The 27,299-nt window shown below is 40.4% G+C and overlaps 2 protein-coding genes and 1 long non-coding RNA gene across 5 annotated transcripts; 2 read left to right on the forward strand and 1 right to left on the reverse strand.

Moving 5' to 3' along the window:
• Nucleotides 1-1,142: 1,142 nt before the first annotated feature.
• Nucleotides 1,143-16,158, reverse strand: LOC112555553 (dihydroflavonol 4-reductase-like). 3 transcript variants are annotated; one of them, XM_025223987.1, is made up of 9 exons: nt 15,934-16,158; nt 11,479-11,683; nt 5,172-5,353; nt 4,774-4,905; nt 4,348-4,430; nt 3,212-3,332; nt 2,778-2,858; nt 2,219-2,339; nt 1,143-1,608 (listed from the first exon to the last, which is right to left on the reverse strand). In XM_025223987.1, the coding sequence occupies exons 1-9, from the start codon at nt 15,944-15,946 to the stop codon at nt 1,593-1,595; spliced, it is 954 nt and encodes a 317-aa protein (XP_025079772.1). In that variant the 5' UTR covers nt 15,947-16,158; the 3' UTR covers nt 1,143-1,592. The 3 variants fall into 3 exon arrangements, with proteins under 3 accessions (XP_025079772.1, XP_025079771.1, XP_025079773.1); XM_025223986.1 differs by lacking the exon at nt 15,934-16,158 and adding an exon at nt 13,258-13,378; XM_025223988.1 differs by lacking the exon at nt 15,934-16,158 and adding an exon at nt 11,830-12,448.
• A 4,698-nt stretch (nt 16,159-20,856) lies between these two features.
• Nucleotides 20,857-22,877, forward strand: LOC112555029. The gene is made up of 3 exons (XR_003097393.1): nt 20,857-20,966; nt 21,341-21,477; nt 21,746-22,877. It is a non-coding gene; the product is annotated as an uncharacterized LOC112555029 (long non-coding RNA).
• Nucleotides 22,878-23,387: 510 nt separating this feature from the next.
• On the forward strand, nt 23,388-26,971 carry LOC112555027 (alpha-(1,3)-fucosyltransferase C-like). Its single transcript, XM_025223151.1, has 3 exons — nt 23,388-23,530; nt 24,747-25,410; nt 25,736-26,971. Coding segments are annotated over exons 1-3 (1,356 nt in total). The 5' UTR covers nt 23,388-23,528; the 3' UTR covers nt 26,426-26,971.
• Nucleotides 26,972-27,299: the final 328 nt, after the last annotated feature.

Below are 27,299 nucleotides of genomic sequence, written 5' to 3' on the forward strand. Positions count from 1 at the left end.
GCTTATTTTTTTATTATCTTTTAGGTATATATCACAGCTCACAGAGAGAGAGAAAGACTTTAATACTTGAATATTTGCCCTAAATATAGGAAGAAAAAATATTTGAATAATGACTGCCCACGATGGTCTCTTTTAAGTTTGTTCCTAGTAGTGTACCCGCAATTAAGGGGACATAGCTACAGGGCTTTGTACTGACATTTTACGATAACTTCCCCTGAATGAATGATCACATTTCAATTTTTCAACGGACTTAAAGGCAGTGCGTAGATGCTAGCAATTTGAGTTTTACAAGAATAAATTAAAAGCGATGACACTGATTTTAAAATAAATATGACAAACCTTTCTGGATATCTGAGGGTGACAGGTAATGTGTCTGACTATTGCTCAACTTTCAGAAATGTTACCGCATCACTAACAATAGCAGTCATAATCCTGTGGCAGATTTCGATCGTAAAGTTTTATTATCCATTATTTTTCATTAAAACGCGCACGCATGTACATGCAAACATTAAAAAAAGACCATGCTTTCCCCATTCTTCTTTACAACTCTCTCACATTTTAACACAGTTGAATAGTAAAAAAAAGGAGACCGCCTTGGGTCCACGGCTGAAAATAATGAGATGTCTTTTGGGTCGATATGACATTTTGAGGTAATAAAATGAGGGAAGGACTGCACATTAACGGCAGGAGACATAACTGAATTATTTATCCCATAGTATGTCACCGACATTTGCAGTGTGTGTCAGCTACATATTTGATACCAATCATACTCCCCAGGGATAGTGAATCTTATGGCCATCTAATGTATCCTATCTAGTCCAGCGACTGCCGCTGTTGCTGTCGCGATCCTGATGTAGATATTTGGGATGAAACTTTCGTTCTGTAAGAATGGGACAGTTGAAGTTGGTAGGTCTTTCTACTGTCATCTCGTGTCATTCCATCCTCTTCATCCCACCATTGGCTCTCGATCCAGTTCTTCCTGTGCCCTCATTCCTTTCTTGATATCACAATTTACTTCTTTGCGTTTGGTAGCTGCTTCGGGGTTTCCTTTTCTTTTCTCTCTTAACCATTGTGTATAGTTCTCCATGAATAAGAATTATGAACGAACGAACGAACAAAAAGAAAATAAGGCACTCAAGATCGCAAGGCGGCAATAAATATTTATTTCAACGGTAAAAAATGTGCAAGATACTCCTTCACACTCCTGCATTACCAAAAACGTCCAAGTAATATTTCCTTCTCAGTGCAGAAAAGCCATCAGAAGAAAAGGAACCGATAGTCAAGATAAAGGAGTGAACAAAAACCAGACGTAGAATTAAAGAAAGACTGAAAAAATAAAGAGAAAGAAAAAATGGCTTTGAGTACATGAACGTTTTTCCACAAATAGTATTTTGTCTGTATTCGACTCTCAGTTCCAGTGGATGTGTGAGGTCTATGAAAGAAACCAGCCTACAGTGGGACGTTGAGGTAAGCTTCCCTCTCCATTGCCCCTCTGGGACCTCTGTATTTGCTGGTTTTCTTCACGAAGCCCGACTCCACCAGGGCGTAGGCCATGTCGATCACCGTGTCTCGGACATTTCTTGGAGCTACTTTCAGAACCTCCACCATCTAGACTCCGGGAACAGATTGCAGAGCAGATGATTACTTTGGTGGCACTTTACTGTGCTTAGTTTTATACCTTCAACAAAATATTAAAGTTAACACTTTTTCTACGAAAACCATACTTTTTTCTTTATTCATAAAAAAATGATAAAACAATATGTGCTAACTTTAAGGTGAAAAATCCTTGTAAAATACATAGTAAGCAGCTCCTAAATGTATACTTGAAACTATCAACTGAAAATTTTGCTTGCTATATTTGGTTCAGTCACTCAGTGTGTTAACAATTTTACAATGTACACTCCCAGCCTGCTTGGAAGCGACTCTCCTTTGAGTCACCACAAGTCATATATCTGTCCCGTCATGTACCCGAGTGTACTGTCTACCCTGTAATAGACGTTTCATGAGAGTCATTCAACAGCTACTTTATTACTGTGATTCACTTCATATATGTTTATGTTTGCTATGACACAACCCTCATTCATTTACTGAATTTCGAGGTTTGACTGTTGCTGTCCTGGGCCAGACTAAATTATTTCGCAGGCCTTACACGGGATGGACATTCCCCTGTGGTGAGACTTTTGTATCTTTTGGATAATATTTTTGTTTGTTCTCTTACCCGATTATTATCAAACTTGTAAAACACCCCGACTTGAGGCAAGAGCGGACGAAGGCACTGTCAAAGACACTGGCAGCGTGCAGCAGGTATCGTGGCATTATCATCGAGGGTATGTTGTAGCCTGTAATAGCAGCCGTAAGAAAAGAAAAATGAGACTTGCAAGAAGGAAGAAAGAACGGAGAGAAGATGATAGATGACAAGAAACTTAAAAAAATTTTGATAATTTTCATACTCAAACTCTTTTCACAATGAATCACACATGTATAGATACACAATACACACTTACTCAGCTCTCTGTGTGTGTTATATTTAATGAAAGATAAACGAAAAAAAAATTTATAAGGATTAAATAAACATAAAACAGACATTACTATTTCTTTAAGATAAATCACCTTTCCCAATACATAACTCATTGTATGTTCATGGCATGATGCATACACATATATGTGTACCAACATGTACACTATCAAAATATCATCAAAATGAGTGAAATTCTGAGTGATAGTAAAGAAAAGTAGAGTAAATGAAGACAAATCAGCACAACTGTGAACTTGATTACCTTGGGATTCGAAAACCAGCTTTAGCAGGTGCGCCATTTCTGACATCCACATCCCGCCATTACAGCAGATGTGACGGCGACCTAAGAAACCGCAGGTGAAATCTTCACCTGAGCTACCGAGTCTTAAGTTATTTCGAGCTCAGACGCTCTGTTTTCCAGAACTTAATCACAAATTAAGAAAATATTAGTCTAGAAGAGTTTATCAGTAAGCAGCTTAACATTCCATCACAAAAGTGCAGACAAGATTTTAAAATATTTGTTGGAATTATTTTCTGTGAGCTTCCATAGCGATCAGAATGAAAATTACAATCTAAGGAACATCAGCATAAATTTAGTGGAAAACAAAGTCAATTCTTTCACATAAAAACTTTCAGAAAAAGTAGTGTTTTCGTCAAGCAGGGTGAGAGGAAGACAGAAAGAGCGCCAAATTCTACCGCACGCCTCCGATGACGTCAGAGCTGTCACGTGAGCAAGGGCCACATCTCTGACGTCAGCAATCACAAAATACAGTTTAACGATCATGGGTATTCGTCGCTCCATGAGGCGCTGCAATATCTGTAACATAGTAAAGGTAGGTGGATTCATAACAACAAGTATTCATCGTGTCCAACAATGAAGACCGGGTACTTGGCGGGACACACATTACATCACGTGGTCTGAATCAGTCGTTATACCCGTATTGAGACAACATCATGTATGGACTCACGACTATTTTATCAGCTTTTAGCTGACTCTTATAGCGTAAATATACCGGCCCCTGGTCGTGCGTTGGGGCGAAGTAAACAAGAAGACAACAACAACAACAACAACAACAACAACAACAACAACAACAACAACAACAACAACATCAACAACAACAACAACAACAACAACAACAACAACAACAACGTTCAAGACTTTCCTCGATAAATTCTCTCCCTTTGACCTCACTTGGTCTGACTGCAAGCTCTTCCTACATCTAGGACTAGCGCCTATTTCTACACAGAGTTACAAATTAAAAAAAGAAAAAGATTAAAAATCCCAAGGAACATGCAACTGATTAAAATGTGATGTACATGCATTTTGTTTGCTTTAATATATATTTTATAATTAATGTGTAAAAAACTGATACATTCATAAGCCACACTACAAGCAAAGACTTTCCATAATAGATGATCTTTGCTATAAGGTCCCTGCTATCGGAGCCGTTTGGTGTAACTAAAATTCAATTGTTTGAAGTATTTAAAAAATTAGAAACTAGGCCAACTGGTAGAAGCACACTGTTAACAACCTTTATTCCATTAAAATGAAGGTCTACGCCAGAAGTGACAGAAAATGTTGATATGGTTGCTTATTGCTACACATGCTTGTGTAACTAAAAAGATGAAGTTATCTTTACGAAAATTATGCTGCAAGACCGTATCTCCTTATTCTCAAATTATATGCCCAGAAGAAAAAATTATCTGGTCAGTGAGCTGCGTGCACTTCAAAAGCCGACCCTCTGTCTCTCTCAAACACAAACAAACACACTATTACGCAAACAAAAATGAGAACAAAAGGGTTTCGTTGCTAAGGCTTGCGAGTTGGTTACCTCAATGCCGGTACAAAGTGAACCATGGAGTGGAGGACCCAGCACAAGAGCAGGATTGATCACCACTAGTTCAAACTTTTTGTCTGTTAAGAAAGAAGAAAAAGTTTTAAAACCGCGTAGACCTCGAGGTGATAGCACTTTTGACACAAGTTCAACTCATCATCATCATCCTTCATGCCTTGCAAATCCATTTTGTTACGTATATCGTTTTGGTCTGGTACTTTGAATTGTGGAAATATGTCCCAGTCATTCACAAGACGGATGTGCATAGGACACACTGAGAATGGGAGTTGTTAAATTGGAGATACCAGACACAAAACAGACATTTCATAACCCATCGTCCTGGTCCCAGTTATCAATCAACTTTACTTTTCTTTGACAAGGACACACTCGACAATCTCTTGATAGTGGGATAAATCATACAACCTTCTGGCAATTTTCTGACAAAGTCCCAGGCAGCCTGTTCTGCCAGAGTTTTGCTTTTGGCAACAACTCCGGCTTTAGCGACATCCGTCCAGTGATCCTCAGTGAAAGCAACATCGGATGATTTCGTGCACTCTGGATAAAAATATAAGAATATGTTTGAGGTCTTGAACAGTGTCATAAGTAATCATGAAGCAGACTGTATATTTGTCATTGCAACCTTCTCCCCTACATTTGCCTCACACACTCCTGTCTAAATTACAACAGGTGCTATATATATATAAACTTTTCGCTACTACCAGTAAATAAATCTTGATTGCCATTATTGATGCTAGTTCTACCCCTAAGTCACTGCCACCTGGGCGAATTCTTGAGTCTCGGTGAGGAATCGAACTCTTTACCATTCACGGCAAAGACGGAACTGGTGAGAACCACGCGCTTCACGGTTCTAGCTTGTGCGCATGCGCGAAGCACGCTCAGCGTCCCCTGGACGGTAGGGTTCAAAACCTCGGCCTCGTCCTCAGGTTCCACGGACGGGAAGGGGCCGGCCATGTGAATGACATAATCCATGTCCTTGACCGCCCTGCAACCAGAAGGCAGAAATAGTTTTCCACCAAAACAAATAAGAAACAACCGAAGCGCACGAAAAATATATTTAAAATTTGCAAAATTCGTTGACAAGGGTTAACAAGTATAGTATATGTCTTCTTCGAAGACGATTAAAGGTGATAGAGAGAGCTATAGACTCATGTCACGGAGGTGTGTGCTGGGACATGGGACTGAAAGTAACACCAAGAGAACGACAGGAATGAGAAGAGCAAGTGTGAATGTAGTGCTCTGTAAACGAAGAGATCATTTATGCAATGAAGATAGGCTAAAGACCGGATTGGGAAGGTAAAAACGAAAAAAAAAAAAAAAAAAAAAGAAAGAGGGAAAGTCAACAAAGTTCGGGCTGCTTCACTCTCCCCATCACCATAGCTGAGTGGATCCTGGCTTCAGCCAACCTGCTGAGCTGTGTGCACTTCTCTCTTTGTCCTCATCACCATCAGGCGACTGTGAGTTTTCCGCCTTCATCCAAGCATCTGTGTGCAGCTTTCACTCTCATCTGCCCCGACCTGAATGTTAAACGACCTCAGTGGATACCTTTGAGCATCTTAGTGGATACCTGTAATATATGAGGGACGCTGATGTTCGATCCTAAACTCCATCAGAAACGTCATGAAGGTGAGTAATTGATGTATGGACAATCAGGCCTAGCGCTGACCGATTTCATTCTTGTGCAAGAGCTTGGTAGGATTCAGATAAAATTCAATTACCCTTTTAGTCCGTCGAAGGGACATCTGTGTAAATCTGGCCCATCCTCTGTGTATAATTATTTTTTTTTAATTTATTGTACCCTATGTGCGTTCCATAGCCAAGGTGGTCACGTGCTCATGCATTTTCGCTGTGTGCTTTGTAGGCGGCCGTGAGCCCGAGGGCTGGGTGGAGTACATGTATGTGTTATTTGTTAAGGTTCAGCAACAAAAACGAATCCAGACATCTCTTTTCTGCAATTGTTCTGTGCTTTTGGACAGGACGAACGAGTGACTATGTATGTTGTACACCGCCACCACACTAGTATCCATGACAACCAGGGCCGGCGCTAGGCTGTGTTGCGCCCTAGGCGAAAGAAAATTCTGCGCCCCCCCCCCCCCCCACCTCACAAAAAGTGAACCATGTTATATCATTTGTTTTGCAATTTATTTAGTCCTGGTCATGAAATTGATGCTTAAAACCTCACTTTTCTTGTTTTTTGTTGTGCAAAACGAGTTATCAGTTCCTTCAGATTGAGTGCATTTGCCAAGTCATGCTCAATAGATATGGTGGCCAGCCCAGTCTCTCTTGCAACATTGTTGATCTCATATAGTTTTTAATTAATTTTAATTTTGGGAAACTCCGTTCTGCACTGGCAACAGAAATTGGAAGGGTCAATAAAATTATGAGAGACACTACAACATTCGGCACAATATCAAATAGCTTATGTTGGATTATGAATATTAAGACTTCTTTGGGGTTCATTTTAGGTTTGGGAAGTCTTCTAGCCACAACCTGAAATTCAGAACAGAGTTCCTCCACTTCAATGTCTTTGCTGTCTCTGTGCATTAGTGCCTTTGCCAAGACCTCGCAAGATAGTAGAATGTCCTTCCTTGGTTTTTCAGAAATCCTTTGGATATCATAAAGAAATCCAAACAATGCACTGTGCTCCTGAATCTGTTTAAATCTGTCTTCAATGGACGCAGTTCAAACAAGAAAGCTAGGCTGAAATATCACCAGTAATGATTGCGGCGGTCTGTCTCAGAACTCAACGCGACTGTGATGTGCTAAAGACCACAAAACTGTCACGGACCCGTTTGTGCAATGAACAGTTTAAGTTACACCACCGCTATCGCAACCCGTTGCATCCACACAATCAAAATAAGCACTATAAGAAATAAGGAAATGAAATTAATGTAAAGAAAGACATAAATCGTGTTAATAAAATATATACAGTTATGTCACAGTGTATAAAATTCATGCGAACTTATCTTTACAAACTCTCATGAAGTGGCTGTAGGACAGCAGCACTGTTCAGTCTGGCAGGCTAAATGCAGTTCGCAACCTTTACTGACTCAGCTGTGGAAGGATGATAGCTCCAAGCACCCGAACAGACGATTACAAAGTCAATTCAAACAGCAGCACGAGATGTCTGCAGCCGCTCAGAAAAGGTTTTGACATCGTCCTGTGGGTTTTAAGTTCAAAGTTACAACTACCTCTTCCCCAGTCTCTGGCTGTCCAGCCCTGGTAATGTGATCTGACTTTCTTTAAAGTGGTAGAGATTTATCTCTACCCTTCTCCACCACCCCACTGAGGTCCTTTCAATCTTTCTCTCATCTCTCTTTCTTCTCTAACGGACAACTATCAAGTAACATCGCACCACCTTTGTCCAGTCTTCTAGCCTGATCGGACTGGTCATTAACTGTGACAGATTTATCGCTACCTGTGGGCCTGTCCACCTATAGCACCTCCATCGGCAAGTGCTTTCAATGGTTCTCTTCTTTCTCACCTCACAGACAAACTAACAAGTAAAACCGAACTGTCTACATCAGGGGTGTCAAACTCAATTACACAGGGGGCCAAATCTCACATCGTACACAAGGTGGCGGGCCGAAGGTTATTATTTAAGTGCGATAACTTTTTATTGAACAGTAGAAAACTAAACGTTTTGTTATTAATTTTTGTGTAAACAAAATCATACATTAAAGCAAAATTAAAGTTCTTCTTAATTTATTTTGTCAGAAGTGGACGTTTGACATCTTTTCTTTGCAACAAGTTCGTTTATGTTTAGAGTAAGTTTCTGTGTTGTGGAGATTCTCAGGATGGACTGCAAGTGTGCATCAGTAAGACGACTCCTGTGTGATGTTTTGTTGATCTTCATCACAGACAAAAGTTGCTCACACAGATATGTGCTGCCAAACATGCTCAAGATTCGAGCCGAATGTAGACGAAGCTGGGGCATCGTTTGTGGGAGGGAATGAGTGAATTGTGCAGGCCCACAGAGTCGTACTTTGCCTTCAGTGACTCATTACACTGCAGTTCTATGAGCAAATGCATAGGTGCAGTTTCCACGTCGATGGCAAATGGGTTGTGAAAGAGTTTGGAAATTGTTTTTCTGCACCTCAAAGTCACTGAAACGGCGTTTAAACTCAGCATGAAGTGAGTTCAGCTTTTCAGCAAAATTTGCATTTGGGAACACCTTGGCGTCCATCACTGTTTTGCAGCAAGGAAAATGAAACAAGTTGCATTGGTTCATTTGTGTTTCCCATAAGAACAACTTCACTTGAAATGCCTTCACTGCATCGTGCAGGTCAGTGATCAAGTGACCCCGTCCCTGATGCTGCAGGTTGAAGGCGTTGAGATGAGTGGTTATGTCTCACACAGAAATGCCAACTCACATTTCCACTTTTCATCCTGCAAGACAGTTGAGTCTTTTCCTCTGCTGTCCATGAACTGACAGATTTCCCCAATCAGCTGAAAAACTCGAGTGAGAACTTTGCCCCGACTTGTCCACCTCACGTCTGTGTGATACGGCCTGTCGCCCCACTGTGAATCTGTTTACTGCACAAAGGACGGAAACAGGCGGGAATTGAAACCCTTTGGCTCTGATGAAGTTGACGGTTTGTGTTACAGTGCTCATTACATGCTCCATGTTGAGGACTTTAGCACACAACGATTCTTGGTGTATTATGCAGTGATATGCTATCAACTCCTAACTACAATTTTCTTGGATATGTGACCGCATCCTTGCAACTAGCCCACTCTTTGGGCCGCACATCGCTGGGGCTCCATCTGTTGTAAGTGCAACAAGTTTGTTCCAGGGCAGGTTCATGTCAGTTATACTTTGACATACGTTGTCAAAAATGTCTTTTCCTGTCGTTGTCTCATGCATGGAACTGTCCTTGGAGAAGCTATCCTCCCACCAACTTGATCTACACAAGTTTGCTTCTCACAACTTAAACGTCTCATCGAGACGACTTCCGCTCGCCAGCCCGCATTCAGAAAGTGATGAGTTTCTATTAGTCTGAGGCTGAGCTGCCTCATCACACATATGGGTAACCTAGTCACCCTTTGATGTCGGGCCGATTCAGGGAAGTTAACAGGTACTAAAAAATCTTCGACCCGCGGCCCGTGTTCAGGCCATCGTGTCCCGTGTCAAAGGTCAGATTTATGGGCCCCGCCTTGACCATCCCTTCAGGTCATCAATAGGAGCGGTGGTAACTTGACCAGTGCACTGTTGGTGGTCTGCACAAACTTCACTAAACTCATCCCATCGCTTGCTGTGCTCGACGTGAACTTTTCTGTTGTTTGCCTTCTAATTGTCGCCGGGCCATTAACAATGATTAACTAAAATTCTTTCGCGGGCCAGGTAAAATTTCATGGCGGGCCGGATGTGGCCCGCGGGCCGTGTGTTTGACACCCCTGGTCTACATGTTTGCTGCTTAAAAATAGTAGAAAAGTGGTTTTCTGCAAGAACTCATTACGACCAGAGGCATTAGAACCCAGAAGTGTCAAAGAATGGCTTACTAAAATTAAATCTTTTTCGAGAATTTGCTGTCAGATTTGATTAATAACTTATAAGTAAGAACTACTTTTTGTCAAGAAAAGGTACGTCTGTTTTTCAATTGCAGGCTAGCATCATACACACATGGATGCTTGCATGCCTCCCACATCAGACCTACACTTATGAGTAGGGGATTTCAAACACTCCTGTAAAAGGTTTTATGGAGTGCACACTGATGGAGACAAGAAATGTGTAGCACCTTGCTCAGGTCTTATTTTGCTGTGTGGTCTAAAACTCAAGCTATCACAGCTTCCAGCCTCTAGACCACCCTGATAGCAGCTACTTTGTTTCCATCCAAAGTCACACCACAGTCACACCTCAGGTGGGCGGGGAGCAAGGTCTGTCAAGAGAGAGTCTTCTGGACACTAACAATGCAAAGTTGTAAATCATGGTGTCAGCTCCCCAAACACAGTCCAGTGATCAACACTGCGTGGTGTCCAGCATAGGGTTTGGTGAAAACAAGAGAAGTATATAGACTGTAGGTCTTAGTACGCATTATCTCTTAATAACCAATTTCAAATATTCTGTCAATGGAGCATAACAACAAGCTAGCCGTTCAAACTGTAGACAACAGATGCACTCTTAGATAATAAAAAAAACATTACAATTTGACAACTAAATTAAGCGTAATACACCAAACGAACAGAAATTTAATAATTAATAAGAAAGTTAAATATTCACGACCATGAGTCACAACAGTAAGTACAAGACTATAGGTCATCAGTGTCAGTAAATAGACATGCTATAAACTTCAAATGGCTCTACCTTGATGTTTGTCTGCGAAAGACTTTAATACTCTTATTAACTAAGAACGCGTTGGTGACATTAGCTAAGTTCCTTCGGGTTGAAAGTTCGTAAGTGTAAACAATATTGAGCATAAAACAGTTGTCATAACCACAGAGAAACTTGCATAGCAAACTCAAGTCAGTGTTGTTGTCCCTGATATCAGCTGCAGTGTTTTCAATGCATAAGTGTGAAACCTCTTCAATAGTAAGATAGAGGAAAGAAAGGTGAGCTTGGTATTAGTGGAATGCGGTCCACTCCATCGTAGGGGTCTGCACTGACCAGGCCCCATCCACCAACCCGGCCCTCCGCTGTCTATTCTCCGCCCTCTTCTTCCCCGCTGGTTAGCTGGTCACTTCAAGTGCGCCCTGTAATAATGGGTTTTCCTGTACTACATCACTACATGAACTGAGACACTCGGTGGTGAAGTCAACCTACAAGCAGAGGAAAAGGTGCCTTCCACCAACGCCGCCCTCTGCCGCCCTCTACTTGCCTGCCGGTTGGCTGTGGTCACTGCAGGTGCGCCCTGGGATAATGCGATACTGGGGTTTTCCTGTCATACATATACATGTACTGAGAAACTAGCGTGGTGGTCAGTCTACAAGCAGAGGAAAGGTGTCCTGCTAATATCATTTTGTGAAAATGACATTTTTCCCTAAAATTATTCATTAAAAAAAAAAAAAGCAGGCCATTTTTTCCGCCCCCCTCGGTCGCTGCGCCCTAGGCGATTGCCTAGTTCGCCTAATAGGTAGAACCGGGCCTGATGACAACGAATGATCACTACTCACGGGAGCCATGAATCGTCGACAGTGAGGTCCGCCTCCACGAGCTCCAGCGGGTGTCGTGCACCCGAGCACAGGCTGTACAGGTGAGCCACCTTCCTTTCATCCTGCAGTCTGCGGACTGTCCCTCGCACCTGGTAACCCTTCTCCTGCAGCAGCTTCACCACATGAGCAGCCGAGTACCCGGATGCACCCGTCACAAGCACACGATCTTCAAAAACAAATAAGGAATGTTGCGGTAAACCTTTAACTTACCTTTACAAGGATTTTTGAGGCCAGTTGCACAATATATGTTTTTAAAACTTAAAACTTCATAAAAAATAAATTTCAAAAATCGCTACTAATTCATTTACATGCCTGAAGTCATTTAGCAACAGACAAAAATTTGATTTGAGGAGGCCAGCAAAACTGAACCGAGTTAAAATTTCATCATGTGACTTAACAAGCCTCAGGTTCCATTTTAACTGATAAAAGAGCTAAGATATCCCCATCACCCGGTTTATTTAAGGCAGTTTATGACTGACACACAAGTCCACGCCCCACTCCCCTATCTTCAGTTTGCTCACCTCTACTCCCCTGTGTTCAGTGGGATCGTACCTGATACATAACCTTCAAATAATGAAAAAATTCGGTAACAACTGTCGATCATCTGTTACAAAAGTACATAGCAAATCTATGCAAATGACTTCTCCGGTCATCACTCAATATGACCCACAACATGAATTTTCATGTTATCAGCACCTTCCTCATACAGATCCCACTATTTGATCCTGACTACTCTTAGTCACTGAGCACTCAGATAAACACTCTTGAAATACTTCAGAAACCCACATAATGGTAACAATAAATGATCTTATAGCACTTTAATCCAAAATAAATCCTTCCAGAGGAAACACACCACGTAAACAATTTATTTCTTTGTTCACTGCACAACATTCTCTCTCCAAAGACGATTTTGTATGATCCTCAACCACCCCCACCACACTTTAAAAATAAACACATAAAACCCCAACCTAAATAAAAAACCCTAACAAACAACAACAACAACAACAACAACAACAACAAAAAACTACTGCAATAAAAACCAGTATCGGAGAAACATCACGTGACTGGGCTGAGATCGATCACGCAGATAACTTTATTTGCCATGCTATTTGTCACACCAGTCTTGAATTTTACGGGTAAAAAACATCCATTCATTAGCCTAGCTCCTCCTCTGTATGACAAATGTTCTCTGCTTTCCATGGCAATCACATATAAAAACAAATATTGTTAGAAACGTTATCAAACTATGTTGTGTACCTCGTTTAGGCATTTTCTATAAAATGTTAGCGAAACAGTTTTAATACAGAAGTGTGACTTGATCACAAATATGTTGTGCTGCTGGCCCCAGAAAGTCCGCGAGGCAAGAAAAATAAATTGTAGAGAAGTTTTAAATGCTCAACCTCCATATAACGTGTCTGATTCGACTAACTGAAACCAAACTCTTACATTACCCGATGACCAAAAAAAAAAAAAAAAAAAAAAAATAAAAATAAAAATCGACAAACAAATCAAAAACCAAAACAAACAAAAAACTAAAATATCCCTTGCAAGGGAAATATTTAAGACAGTTCACTAACGACATACATCCGACTCCGTACCCGAACCGACCTTCTCTCCATTCTGTTTGACAGATCCATGACTTACATCCATTACATCTAGAAGAAAGTTGTTCAAAAGCCTTGTTCTAAACTATTCATTTGCAGAGTATAATTTAGCAAATAATGTACTCGATTATATTACCGTGGCATTTTTGCACAAGACTTTCTCTCTGGGTAGGTCGGCTCGTCTCATCGTGGTGGTCGTCCCTTAGTAAGTGGTCGAGTTGGCTTGTCAAGTCGTTTGGCAACATGTTTACTTTCTGCTGCAGTCATATCACTTTGATGCTTGACACATCAGCTACGCATGCAACTTTATTTGTTATGCAAGTATTGAATTTGACGAGTAAACAACCCACTCAGCAACTCTGATCCCACTGTGTATCACAAGCCTTCCTTTCATTACCAGCGAGCCTCCATCTTTACACTTCAATATGATGATGGGAGCGGAAGTCTTGGTTGACTTTTTAAAAAGTTAAAAATTATGTTGAGCATCGCAATTATAGAACTGCTTTAACTAAATAAATTTAAGAGAGAAATGATTGTTGCAGCTGGCAGTCGATAGTTACAAATAAACAACTAAACAAAGGGTCACAGGTCGATACAACCACAAACAGGTCGATTCGACCTCGGCCCTTAATCGATTCGTTTAAAACCTAGCATCTCATCAACATCAGCTTTGAGTTGATTCAGACCAGGGTCTTAGGTCGATTCAACCACCAAGCACAAAAGTACATAGTTCATGCGGTACTCAAAAAACTTTTTTTCAATACAGATTAGTCGCGTGAGATGTGGGTCAGCCGCCAGGTGGGAAAGAAAGACCACCAACCATTCCCTTTAAAAAAAAACAACATTATATCGAGCTACATGCAAAGGGAAGCCACACTTTTTTTTAAATACTAGAACAAACCTGCCCCCTCCTTTCTCTGCACACACAAAGTTAGTTTACCTACATTGATTACATGATGTTTGGAGACTAATGGTTTGATGAATATATCGATATTTGTACCTGTGCATATGAAGAATTGAATGGTGTCAAATGACTTGATTCATCCCTGTTTGTTCCTTGTGTATACACGAATGAGTGAGAGTAAGATGGTGAGCATGCTAACTAAAGACATCACACACTGTGAAGTATCATGCTGACCCTCTATTAGGCACAAGCCTATCGTATATATACACACACAAAGACGATGAAAGACTAAGGTCAAAGTTCGCCTATCAACCAACAACGAGACAAGAGACCAACATTCACTCATTTCATGGCCCGACGCTTGAACAATGAGGTGGTCGACTCGACTAGAGGCAGTGGTCGAGTTGACTTAAGGGTTGTGGTCAAGTCGACTGTGGACTGTGACCGAATCGGCAAGAGTCGGAAGAAATAAATAAAATACTTTAAATGAAAATTTATTTGTGATATCAAGTGCTTCATGAAAAAACAAATAAAGAGCAGTAAGAATGAAATGTTTTCTCATCCTATAAAAGTCAGTAAAATTTCCTTTTTAATATATTTCTGAATTAACAAACTCAAGTAAAATATACATAATGTATTTGTCAACAGCAGCGATATAAGAACGATAAAAGAAATAAAAAAAAAAACCCACCGAAATTAAAATAAGGAACAAAATCTAGTTTGTCTGTCATCTGAAATGCGTTTGTAACAGTTTTTTCTCACTGAAATATGAATAGCAGGGACGTATATAAAAATACTCTACATAGGTGTCGCTAGCGTCACTAAAGTGCAGGGCAGGTCAGCTTGTTGTGAACTTTTCTATTGTCATCACTCGCTCGTCAAAAGTCCTTCATCGGGACAAGGTAACCTGCTCCCATCACGTGCTGACAACAATGCACACATCCAGCAACGAGGGCTGAGTCGGAAAGGTGAAAAGTTGTCACGTTTTATTACGTGGCCAACACGTTTAGAGCTCTGCAACGTGTTGTGATTCCCGTGCACACATGATGAAAAGGGAAAATGTTGCTGTCAACAAATAAACTTATTTCTGGCATGCCACTCGATTTTAACATCTGTTGTACTTCTGTAATCCGACTGTCGAAACGACTGCTAATTAGAATAACAAAAGATCGCGTCTAAAAGTGATGGAAAGTAAGGATTGATTATTATTCATAGAGGATTTAATCTTTCCTACTCGAATTCAGCTCATGAAGACGATGCTATTCTTTAGAAATACTGCCCTTTCGTCTCTTCCCGTTTTGTTGAGAAATCCAGAAAAAATAATATAGTTCCTGTGCCTCTTCGTCATAAAATACCACCGGGATTTTATAAAAAAACCTTTTTTGTGATACTTTATATTTCCAGAGAGTTTTGCTGAGCACTCAGGTAAGCATTTAAAAAGCTTAATAAAATTTCTTGCCTCGTCTTGTTTGGTAATGAATCTCTGTGCCTGTGATGTAATGTCTAACTTCCAGGCGGGTTGTCACTGACCTATGACCTTACATTAGCTAGACACATGGCTACAAACATTAGCTTAGTCTGTGTTTAAATTCTAGTGGAAAATATCTTTCGTATCCTCTTCTTGTCTGTGTGCGTGTCTGTTCGCATGTATTCCAAACCAATGTTTATTTTTTGTATAGTTAATTATTTTGATGTAGGGCATGATACTGACATCGAGTGTACTAGTAGTTAATATTAATTTCCCAAATAGCAAGAATGCCATAGCTTTTCTAGAAAAAGTCGAAAATATCGCTTTCTATCTTTACAATCCCTTCCCAGATCATCCTGTATTTTTATCTTTCTTCCTTCTGTTTTTTTTATATTTCTCTTTCATTCCTTCCAAGTTGTCCAGGATACGCACGAACTTACCTCCACAAGCCATGGCTTAGTGAACGCCAGTTAAATTTCAGAATACCACAGATTGTTCTGAAGATGAAGTCTTACTAACGACTTGGCTAACAGACTTCACACCATCCGCCAGTTGAGTGGTTTCCTCTCCAGTGTTCATTCATCTCAGGGATCGTGATGTTTTCTGTTAACAATAACCAGATTCTACCGTCCAGTGAGGACTTTGGACCCAAACTCCATGTAGTACTGGGAGATAGCTTCACAATAGTGTACAATGTCGTTTAAATCGGTGGATGACCTGCAGTTGACCCTGCAACTCAGCATTGTTTACTGCATTTGTCATCACCCATACGCCCTCCATACACGCTCCTCCTACCACCAGCTCCCACTACACTCGTTCTTATCACGAGATGCGTACGAAGCGTTTCTCGTTACTGGTGACCCCTGAACTCTTGACCCTGCTGCAATGAGGCATACATGGTTTGTGACACTGCATTACTCCATCGAAGAGCTTCTGTCTCAATTCAATATCAATTCTATCCCCTTCACAACAACGTACACGCGGTTTTTTACTCTTCACATGTTGTTATCTTTAGTGCCACATGACTGTAGCCTGAGGATTGTCAAATGGGGACATAACAGCGAGATAACATGTTTTCTTCATATTTCTGGGACATCATTTCTTGTATAGTCCACAAGATACTTTTGTGTCCTTGATCTTCAAAACAAAGATCTGATGACAATTGTTATCTTTCTCCAATTCAAGAATTAAAATGTTTTACTTATTGTACTTCAATAGGTTTAGGGAGCCATCATCCTGTTGGGTGAGATCGAATCACGTGTTTCGAATGAACTCGTTGTAGGACAGGTCTGCGACTGTAATGCACGCAGGAACTTTTAGCAAATGAATGGAGACCAAAACCTCTCCTTGTGGTCTCCTTAGGAAGAATTTACGATGGATTTGAAACATCACATGATAAGAAAAGTCCTTACTGGTAACAATGGCGTCAACAAAAAGAACAGAAAGAGTAAACAAGTAATTTGTACTTGCCGAAATGTTGAAGTTTGTGTGTTAAACGACTAACCAACACTGTCGTACACTCAATCAGACTTGACTTCAGCCCTAAGGAGTGGAAACTTTATTCTAGTACATCTGTCCATCGGTCTAGTACATCCAGTACATCTGTCCATCGGAAGATTGCCAACACTGTGTATGATAACAGAGGACTTGCTGCTGACTCTCCTATGTGATGTTGCTGAGCAGGCAGTAGGTTTAAAGCTTTCTCAAAGGCTATACCTTCCTCTACTTTATTATTATGGGACAGATTACCCGTCAGCCTTCGACACTTACCACATTTAAATCCGAACTTAAGACAATCTTAAGTGTCAATCGACAAAAACAAAAAAAAAAATTAAGAGATAGAAGGGAACAAAGAATGTAATATTATGGACTATTTATTCATTACATATTATTCGTCATTCTTATTTCTCCTTCACAAAAGTTCTTGTGTAGATGTGTTTCCGGTGTCCAGACCCTGCAGATCAGGTTTTACCCTGGATCCATACTGGTGTGCTTGGCTGCACACTTGTTTGAACGGCCAATAATGGAGTTCGTTCGTTTCCATGGTAATGTGAAATTACTGGGCGAAGGTCTGCAGATTGTAGCCATTCCCAAAATCCGAGTAAACAACATTCTTCCTTTTTAAGACTTTTTAACACATAGACCTGCAATTATCATCATTAGTCAGAAACGATACCAAAATGGAATGATTTAAGGCAGGGATGCCCAACCATATCCGGCACTAGAAGCTTCTGCCCACAGTACAGGAAATCGGCATGTTAGTAATAAAAAAAAAAAAACGAAAAAAAAACCCGAAAAAAAAGGGAAGAAGAAGAAGTATTTATCCCTACGTAGGGGCGTCTCTCAATCTTTCGATGGATTTCATTCTTGATTTTCGTCTTGGGAGGAAACCAGTGTTTGAGAACGAGAGACGCCGCATTCTACAGGGGATCAGTGATCTTTTGATTGGTTAATATTTGAATCAGTCGTTAAAGAGATTGAAAATACAGACTCCGGGCTTTCTAGCAAGGTATAAGACAATGGGGTTCTGACAGGGAAGCAATACCGAAACAACGTTTGAATTTCGTCATTTTCCTGTGGAAATCAGGACAGATCGACATGGGGTACCTCGATTAAAATGTATTTTAAGACAATTTCTAACTTTTATTTTAACACAGAAGTGTATTTTTCTGTTAGTTCAATAACCAAGGAATCCATTTTTAAAGAAAAGTCAAACGGCACAAAATTGACCCTCAACACCTGTCGGGGCCTCTAGTAGGAAAATGTCGTCATGTCGTCTGGCGGCTCACAGTTGCGCGCTGGTGAAATGGAGAGTCGAAGAAACGAAGAGTGCAGAAACTTCCTAGAAAAGTTGACAGATCTTTAATTTTTTCATGCAACATGGTTACAAGCCAACGTGTTTGATTTGCAAAGAAAGTGTGGCTGATTTTATGGAACAACGGCACTGTGAAGCAAAGCACAAGAACAAGTATGGCGGCATCCTTGGTTCGAGCCGCGCAGAAAAGATTGCTAAGTTACTTCAAGAAATTGGAGGCTTGACGAGACTATTTACCAAGAAAAGACAAGAAAATGAGGCGATGGTAAGGGCAAGCTACCGAGTTGCTCACATTTTGAGCAGAGAAGTGAAGCCATTTTCCGACGATGAATGCGTAAAAAAGTGCTTGCATGACATGAGATTGAAATTTTTATGACGGAGAAATCAAAGCAAGTGCCTCAGCTGAACGACCCCTGGTTGTGGGATTTGGCGATTTTATGCGACATCACGTCACATCTGAATGAACTCAACACCAAACTACAAGGGAAAGACAAGTTGATTTCGCATGTGTATGGGGACATAACAGCATTCCAAGAGAAATTACTACTCTTCATTCAGCAGGCGGGAAGGGTGCAGCTTGTCCACTTCCCAACGTGTACAGCTCTATGTCAGGATCAGCAGCTACATAGGTCTTTCCCCAAAGCAAGAATGATACAACTTCTGGGGCTCTTGAAGGATAATTTCAATGAAAGATTTAAGGATTTTCATGATTTGAAGGATGAAATACGTCTCTTTGCGGCAGATGTGTCAAGTGCCCCGACAGACCTGCAACTGGAACTGATTGACTTGCAAAGCCAGACATCCCTACTTGACAAATTTCGAGCGATGCAGACAATTGCTTTCTACGCCGAGTTGCCTGCAGAAACTTGCCCAAATCTCCGAAAACAAGCGTTAAGGATGATCACGATGTCTACAAGTACTTATGTGTGTGAACAAACGTTTTCTTACGTCATCGCCTCGCGGACGAACATTTCGATTCTGTGCTCCGGCTTGGTGCTTCTACGATGCAGCCGGACATTCAGAAGTTGGTTTCGGAAAAACAACTTCAAATATCCCACTAATTACTACATAATTAATGGTAAGTACAACATGTTTCTAATAAAAATGGTGTCTGTTCTATTTTTGTTTTTTTTTGTATTTTTGCGGTGAAGCGGCCCGTGACACGCGTGTCGGTAATGGATCTGGCCCCCAGGCCGAAAAAAGGTTGGGCATCACTGATTTAAGGGATAGGAAACAGAAATCAAAGTATTTCAGCTAATAAGTATAACAGCATAGAACAACAAACCAACCAACAAACAAACAAAATCAGCATGAAATACAAAGCATACAAAACAGCAAAAACCGAAAATATTCAGATAAAAAAGCTTCAAAAGAGACAAACTGGCCATTAACAGTTATCGAGGCTATAAATCGACTTTGCACAAAATCTGTTGTCATCATCATCATCATTTTTCTGCCTGTAGAAAATCTTTACACAAAGAGATTGTTGTTGGTGATTACATTTTTAATGTTGCAAACGACCAGTAGATTGTAAGACACAATATAGAACCGAGCAAGCCTATTCGAAGATTATATTTTCACCTGGGGCAAGGGGAAGGGAAGGAGATGTCGGAGGGTCTGTAGCTTACAGGACATGATGACCTGTTCACTTTGTGTCTAGCATTCAAGGCTGAACACACGGGCTCAAAGGTAAAGCAATTTTTTCACGCATTAGACATGAAACATTTCTGTTAAAAATTCGATACTTTTAAGACTATTTTTCCAAGCTACAAGACGAATGATCTTCAGTAATTTAATTATTTGTAAAGTTTGTCTAGATTTTAACTTTTTAAATAATAGCAACATGCAGACTGCTTCAAAATGGCGGACCGCCTTGTAGCTTCTGATAGGATGACAAACTCATTGTACTTCTAAAAGACAGAAGACTAACACCCACACCACCTCTTTGGATAATTTCTGTCTAGTATGCCTTACTTTGTTTAAGTGCTTCAGTTTAGGAATAAGTTTTCATATTTTTTCATAGCGATCAAATGAAGCAAATGACGGTTGAACATAATCTTGCTCAGGAATGACCTTAAAGCATTGAACTTAGCAGTCTATTTCATTTTAGATACTGATTTTTAATGATCAGAGAAGTAGTCATGTGACAGTTGTTGCTGTAAAATACTGTTATTGAGTATTCTGGATCAACTTAGTATCAATATGTTTAAATATGTCAACACTAAAGAGGAAAAGTAGCTTTGTAGTACTTAGTGTTAATGAATCAGAGAAAAATTGCAACTTTGCATTTGTCCCTCCTAATAGAAACAAGTTAGAGAAGGGACACTTCAAATCCACGTGAAGTGGAAGATTTTCCCCTCTCATATTCAATAACACCAAAACCACTCGAGTTCGCAGGACAAGACATGTTTTGGTCACGTGTCATTTGAAGATTGTCTTTTTAATGTTCAGTCTGTCTAGTTGGTACTCCAGTCACCGAAGCAAATTGAAACTGTAAAGTTTGTCTCTGACTGCCACCTAAATTTCCTCCTCTGTGAGACTTGCCAAAGTGATGACAGTGTGTTTGTCGGTCTGACTCCAGTGGGCTGCTGCTTGGAATCTTTTCTCCCATCATTTACCTGGGGGCGCCATCGTATTCATCTAAGGATCATTTGATAAGTACGTGTTTTTGTTTTTTTTTTAAGTCTGATTTGTCTTTCTCATCTACATCTTTTAAATTTGTACATCTCTTTTTTTGTCTCCAAAATGTTAGATGCACTTGCTCTGCATGTATAGGCCACCTTCGAGCGTGAAGAACAAACTTATTATCTTTTTCGCCATGATTTGCTAGATTGCAGCAACACACTCTTGACCGCCCAATACTTTTATGGGATATTAATGAGTCATCCTGAAACTCCAGGTAGAACTGGTTATGATGTTATCATTTTATAATCGAAAATTTTGTTGGGTGATAATAACCTGTTGTTCGCAAAGTCTCTTTAGTGTTTTGACCAGTCTGTTTTCACGATATTGTTCTGCTTACATCCTTATAGAAAGAACGACAACTGCGGGCTTACATCTTCTCTCCTTCAAAGACGACTGAAAGCTTAAATCCCTTGGAAACATCTTTACGGACAACTTTTCATCACAAGAACGGATTTGAAAATAATCTTTACCAACCGACGATTATGTATGTATAGAAGCATCTCTGTATTACATTGTATTTTGAGTATAGCTACATCTTCATTGTCACACCTAGCGACATCCCGTTGTGAAAGTTTCAAGATATCATTCAGTATCCAAGTAAGACCAATTTGTTGCTACAATATCTCAGTTAACTTTGATTTCCTTTGCTTTTATATGAAAATACCAACGTGAAAGATTCCAAGAATTAATTATTTTCTGCTTACTTGCATGCTGTTGTAAGAGCCTTCACTTCAGCTCATCACCTTTGGCAGGTGCGTATGTGTCCCTACACCAGGTTCATACACAGTTTACCATGAAGGAGGACTTGGGAGTTTACCAACAGAATACGAGGAAAGAAAGCTGGACAGGAGATAAGACAGGACAAACGTTGAAGTCGTGCATTCGCCAGACAAAGTAACTGTTGGTACACAAGCGATGACGATGTATTGTGTCGTGAGTACAGGCGGCTCAACGGCTTTGCTTGCTGAACGCTCCGACGCCATTTTACTCATGACGTAAAACGTGACTGACGACATATGGGTACAATAACGGACAAAGGAAACAGAAAGTTCTTGAAAGATCGGTGGATGTGCAGCAAGAGAGGGAGAAAGATGGAGAGATCTGCGCCAGCAACTTGTCAGGTTTGTTGTGGTTTGTACGTGTTCCAATGAACGGTGTGGAATTCGATACATTTTAATATGATTAGTACTGATTAGTATCGATGTGCATTAAAGATTTGGGGGTTAGCATGTTAGCCGTGAAGTTGCTGTCGGTGTTGTCCTTCTCCTGCTCCTTTTCTTAAGAACGAAAACGAGGCTGCACCTAACTGGGATGACAGCTCTACGGCTCCACAACTATTTCTTTATTTATTTGGTTATTACTGCACTTGATATGCAGTTTGTCCTGTATGTTCATCATTGACTGAGTTTTACTTTCTGCTGTGTTTTTGTAAGCGTCATTAGGAATCATGTAGAGTTTTCTTCTTCAACAATTCTTCAGCGCGTGTCCAGTGTCAGCCATTACTTTATCAGTTTTGACGTACATACGGAAACCACATTAACTTCTCGTTGGAATATCTTTCAAGAGAGTAATTATTTTAATCATGACTGTCTTTGTTGTACACAACAATTATTCTGGTTTCACTTCATCTCTCCAACTCCTTTCCTTGTTTCAAAATCGACTGTTTGATCTACAACTACTATTTTGCTTCTTTAGTACAAATCTAGAAAATTCTGCGCTGCGCGTCATCATTGTCGTCATATTCGCAGTTGCGTCATTCATATTTCATTTCGCTTTGACTTTAACTTTCTGTTTCAATCTCTCTGCAGTTTTACTTTCAGTTCTAGAAAGATAAGTCGATGGACAGCAAGATATATAAATATATATATAAAGCTGATGCTGAAGATTCTTATCTATCAGGATGCAATATTGCAAGATCTGAGTAACCGGCATCCTGTCTGGTCTGAATCCAGTCTGTTCACATTGTTGTACAGTGGTCTGGTAAAAACTGTGAACAAATTGTGAAGCATTTGCAGGAAGCCTTTTAGCTCAAGACCTGGAGAAGATGAGGACAGACACCCACACTGGATGATCAGTGTATTGGTGAATGGAGAAAGAAATTTATTTACAGAATAAATATTTTGACCCTCTAGGCAATCACCATGTATTCACTCTGCTATTAAAACATTTTGTTGGATAATGATAATCAACAATGGGAGTATGTGTACAGTAGATATTAGAATAAATTAATAATTTTTAATAAACATAACATGTCCCAAAATAAAGGTCTTTGAACAATGGTTCTATAGTAAGTAAGGTTTATTGTTTCTTTAGAAGTGCATCCTTCTGTTTGCGAAGTCTCGTTAGTGTTTAGACCAATCGGTTTTAACGATATTGTTCTCTTTACAGTAACAACAACTGCGGGATTTTATATGGCTTATCTCCTTCAAAGATAGTTTAAGGTTTAAATTCCTTGGATACATCTTTACGGACAACATTTCATCACAAGCACGGCCTGCGACGGGATTGAACAAAATTGTTTACCTAACAACAACGATGTATGTATAAAAAGTAGTGTATTAGTGTATTGTGTGGAGCAGTGATGCCCAACCTTTTTCGGCCTGCGGGCCATATCCATTTCAGACAGCCGTGTCGCGGGCCACTTCACCGCAAAAATATAAAAAAGAAAAAAAAAATAGAGCAGATACCATTTTTTTTTATTAGAAACAAGTTGTACTTGCCGTTAATTATGTACTAATTAGTGGGATATTTGAAGTTGTTTACCCGAAACCAACTTCTGAATGTCCGGCCTCATCTTAGAGACACCAAGTTGGAGAACTGAATAAAATGTTCGTCCATCGAAAAAAAGATTGAGAGACGCCCCTTCGTGGGGATAAATACTTCTTCTTCCTTTTTTTTCGTTTTTTTCTGTTTTTTAAAATTATTATTATTATTACTAACATGCCGATTTCCTGCACTGTGGGCAGAAGTTTCGCGGGCCGGATGGCACCGCGTCGCGGGCCGGATATGGCCCGCGGGCCGTAGGTTGGGCATCCCTGGTGTGGAGTATAACTACATCTTTACAAAGCGACATTTCTTTGTGAAAGTTTAAAAATATCAGCAGATATCCAGGTATCACCAAATATCACTACCACATCTCAGTTAACTTTGATTTCCCGTGCGTTTGTTATGGGAAAAACCCAGTGTGAAATATTTCCGTTACTGATTATACTGTGCTTACTTGCTTGTTGTTGCTAAAAACAACCAATCATGACAGCCCATCACCTCTGGTAGATACATACACAGGTACCTAGTACCGTTTCACATGCAGTTTACCATGAAGGAGGACTTGAGAGTCTACCTGCAGAATACGATGAAAGAAAGCTGGACAGAAGATACGACAACTTAATAACCATCTAGAACAGACCTGGGCAAACGCCGGCCCGCCTCCTGTCTCTGACCGGCCCGCCCGCTGGCCGCCCACCAGTAAATATACTATATATATACAGTATTGGATAAAACTGAGTTAACTATATTAGTCCGGCCCTCTAGAACCATCCCAGTTTCTCATCCGGCCCCTTGGGAAAATTAATTGCCCACCCCTGATCTAGAACCATAAATGATTTGACCTGCTGATTTCAGGAGTGACGAGGACAAAAACTTTATTCTTAACAGAATAATCTTTCCATGTGTATGTTTAATTATCTCTGAATGAACATTACCACACAGAAAACAAATTCATGCAATATTTTATATCAAAATATTTGCTTTCAGGAGGAATCTTTTGCAGTTAAGAAATTGGCGACTCAAGGTACTTTTGGCTCTTGTGGGACTCCTGACTGTGTTGTACCTACTGACTTACAGCTCAGCAAACATCTGGTCACAACACAGTTCAGCACAAAACCGTTCAACAGCTTACTACTTACTTCCGTGGCAGTCAAATTCTACACTAAAACATTCTAGCACTAACTCCACGGTTAAGTACAATGGGACAGCTACTCAAAGACCGTGTTCCCAAGCAGCACATCCTTCAACAACATATTACCTACGTCACTTCCGATCTATATTTATAGTTGACCCTGCCACCCATCAACTGACGATTGATCATCAAGGGAACCCCTCTAAGATATCCTCTGAAGTAAGGACTGACAGTAGATCCTCTGCTGTTAAGAATAAGTTGATTGTAATGTACAACATGCCTGAGTGGATTGAGAGAGGGTCGGATGCTGAGTTGTTTGGCCACTGTCCAGTCAGCACATGCAACTTGTCCACAAACTATGATGCGGATAGAGCAGCTGCCGACGCTGTGGTGTTTCACGACGCTCCATCACACAAGCCAGTGCCACCTCGAGCTTTCCCTGACCAGGTGTATGTGTTCCACATGATAGAACCGCCACCGATTGCTGGGTCCGGTTATCAAAACACGTCATGGAACTCGGTAAGCCTCGTTGCTATGTCTCAATTGAGCAGCAATGACAAAACAAATTTTGGACAATTTTGTGTTATTTTTCTTGTTCTCTTTTTTTGCCTTACACACACAGAGAAACGAAGAGAAAGAATAAATGTGCATGTATCCGTCCTCAGAGGTGAAACCACGATCCCCCACAGTAATTGTAACAAGTACATGCAATGTTATCTCAGTTATGTAATATGCCTTTACTAACCTCCCCTCTCCACAAAGAAAGATATGAAATATTCTGAAAAATTCGTAAATACAGGTAAAGCTCTACACGTTGGATTTCCTTCTGCAAATCATTTTTCAGGCTTTCAACTGGACATGGACCTACACTCAGGACGCCGATATCTGGGTGCCCTATTTCTTTCTGGAACGTTCCAAGCAGTTGCCATGTCTTAACGTCATCCGCGAAGTTGTACAAAGGAAGGACACGCCTGTAGCTTGGTTTGTTACTAACTGCCAGTTGGACCAAACTCAACGACTAGCCTACGTCAACAGACTACAGAAAATTCTGACAGTGCATGTGTATGGTCGATGTGGGACCATGCAATGCCCTCGAATGGCCAAAGAATGTGACGACATGCTCACCACCAAGTACTTCTTCTATCTTTCCTTCGAGAACTCTTATTGCCAGGATTACGTGACTGAGAAGTTTTCTCGAGCATTTTTCCAGGGTGTCCATGTGGTTCCTATTGTGAGGGGTGGGCTAGAATACTCTCAACATATTCCAGAAGGAACATTCATCAACGCCGACGATTATAGAAGCCCCGAGGACCTCGGCAAGTACCTGAAAGAGCTCATGAACGATGAAGGGACCTACATTGATATGCTGTGGCGGATCGCTCACTTTACTACCGCCACCTACCATGACAGTTACACCTACTCGTGGTGCCAGCTGTGTGACAAGCTACACAGGCTGCAGGACAATGCCAAGACCTATCCAGACCTCTTTGAGTGGTACCACGAGGGGAGATGTTGGCCACCCAAGAAGTTATAGCCTCTCTGTGGCGATAACAACTTTGTAGGTACAGACACACGTGTTGTGTGCGGTACTTTGTATTCACACACCATGTGACATGCAAACCTATCAGACGGATAATCTGTAATTTTAGCAGCTTCTCGCAGGACTGAAGCGGTTTAACTTTTCTTACCTTGAACAAATAATCCTTGACTTACGTGTTTAGTTATAATTTCCTAAGTTTTTTAAAAATATTTTTCTGAAACTCGACACAACAATAAGATTGTGGTTTGTCGGTGATATTAATTCTCATTCTATTTTTTCGAGGACCTTGAATATGCTTCAAGATATTACCTTGTTTCACACCGACCTAAATTTTTCTTCTTTTGTTTTTCTACCAGATAGACAATCTATACGAAAATAGAGAAGTTGTGAACAATTCTTTCCTACGTGTATAAAGTACTGCATCGGCTTCCAGTCGATCATCGTATTTGGATCGAGATCTAATATTGCTTTTATTTATGTGTTTGATAGCTCAAATAATGGTTCACGACAGAAATAAAAAGAGTTTCATGATGCATCCAATAAACATACAGGTTCTGGTGTTATTGCATTATTAAAGAATACCAGAAATCTGGCAATACAAAGTTTTCAGGGGTTACATAATAAACGTATAGACATGGTTTATAGGTTTAAAGGAAGTTTCTTTCACACATTGATTGGGTCCAGACACGCGCGACAGACAAATGACACTAGGGACAGGGAACAGTCTTTGGGTTTTCACACAAACGATAACAGATGGAGATGGTCGCGCAGTCCCACCCGAGATGTGAATATTACTACATAATGAAGCATCATTCACACCCGGTATATATATAATAGAGAGAGAGAGACGCTTAGCGAGATCATGGTC

The sequence above is a fragment of the Pomacea canaliculata genome, linkage group LG14, assembly GCF_003073045.1.
Source record: "Pomacea canaliculata isolate SZHN2017 linkage group LG14, ASM307304v1, whole genome shotgun sequence".
In the NCBI taxonomy this organism is placed as follows: domain Eukaryota; kingdom Metazoa; phylum Mollusca; class Gastropoda; order Architaenioglossa; family Ampullariidae; genus Pomacea; species Pomacea canaliculata.

Coding starts and splice junctions, on each gene's coding strand:
- LOC112555553 (XM_025223986.1), bottom strand. CDS start 13,366: ATGTTGCCAAACGACTTGACAAGCCAACTCGACCACTTACTAAGGGAC. Junction 5,354..11,478: donor GTCGACGATTCATGGCTCCC/GTGAGTAGTGAT, acceptor TTCTGGTTGCAG/GGCGGTCAAGGACATGGATT. Junction 4,906..5,171: donor TTCCGTCTTTGCCGTGAATG/GTAAAGAGTTCG, acceptor ATTTTTATCCAG/AGTGCACGAAATCATCCGAT.
- LOC112555027 (XM_025223151.1), top strand. Junction 25,411..25,735: donor AAAACACGTCATGGAACTCG/GTAAGCCTCGTT, acceptor ATCATTTTTCAG/GCTTTCAACTGGACATGGAC.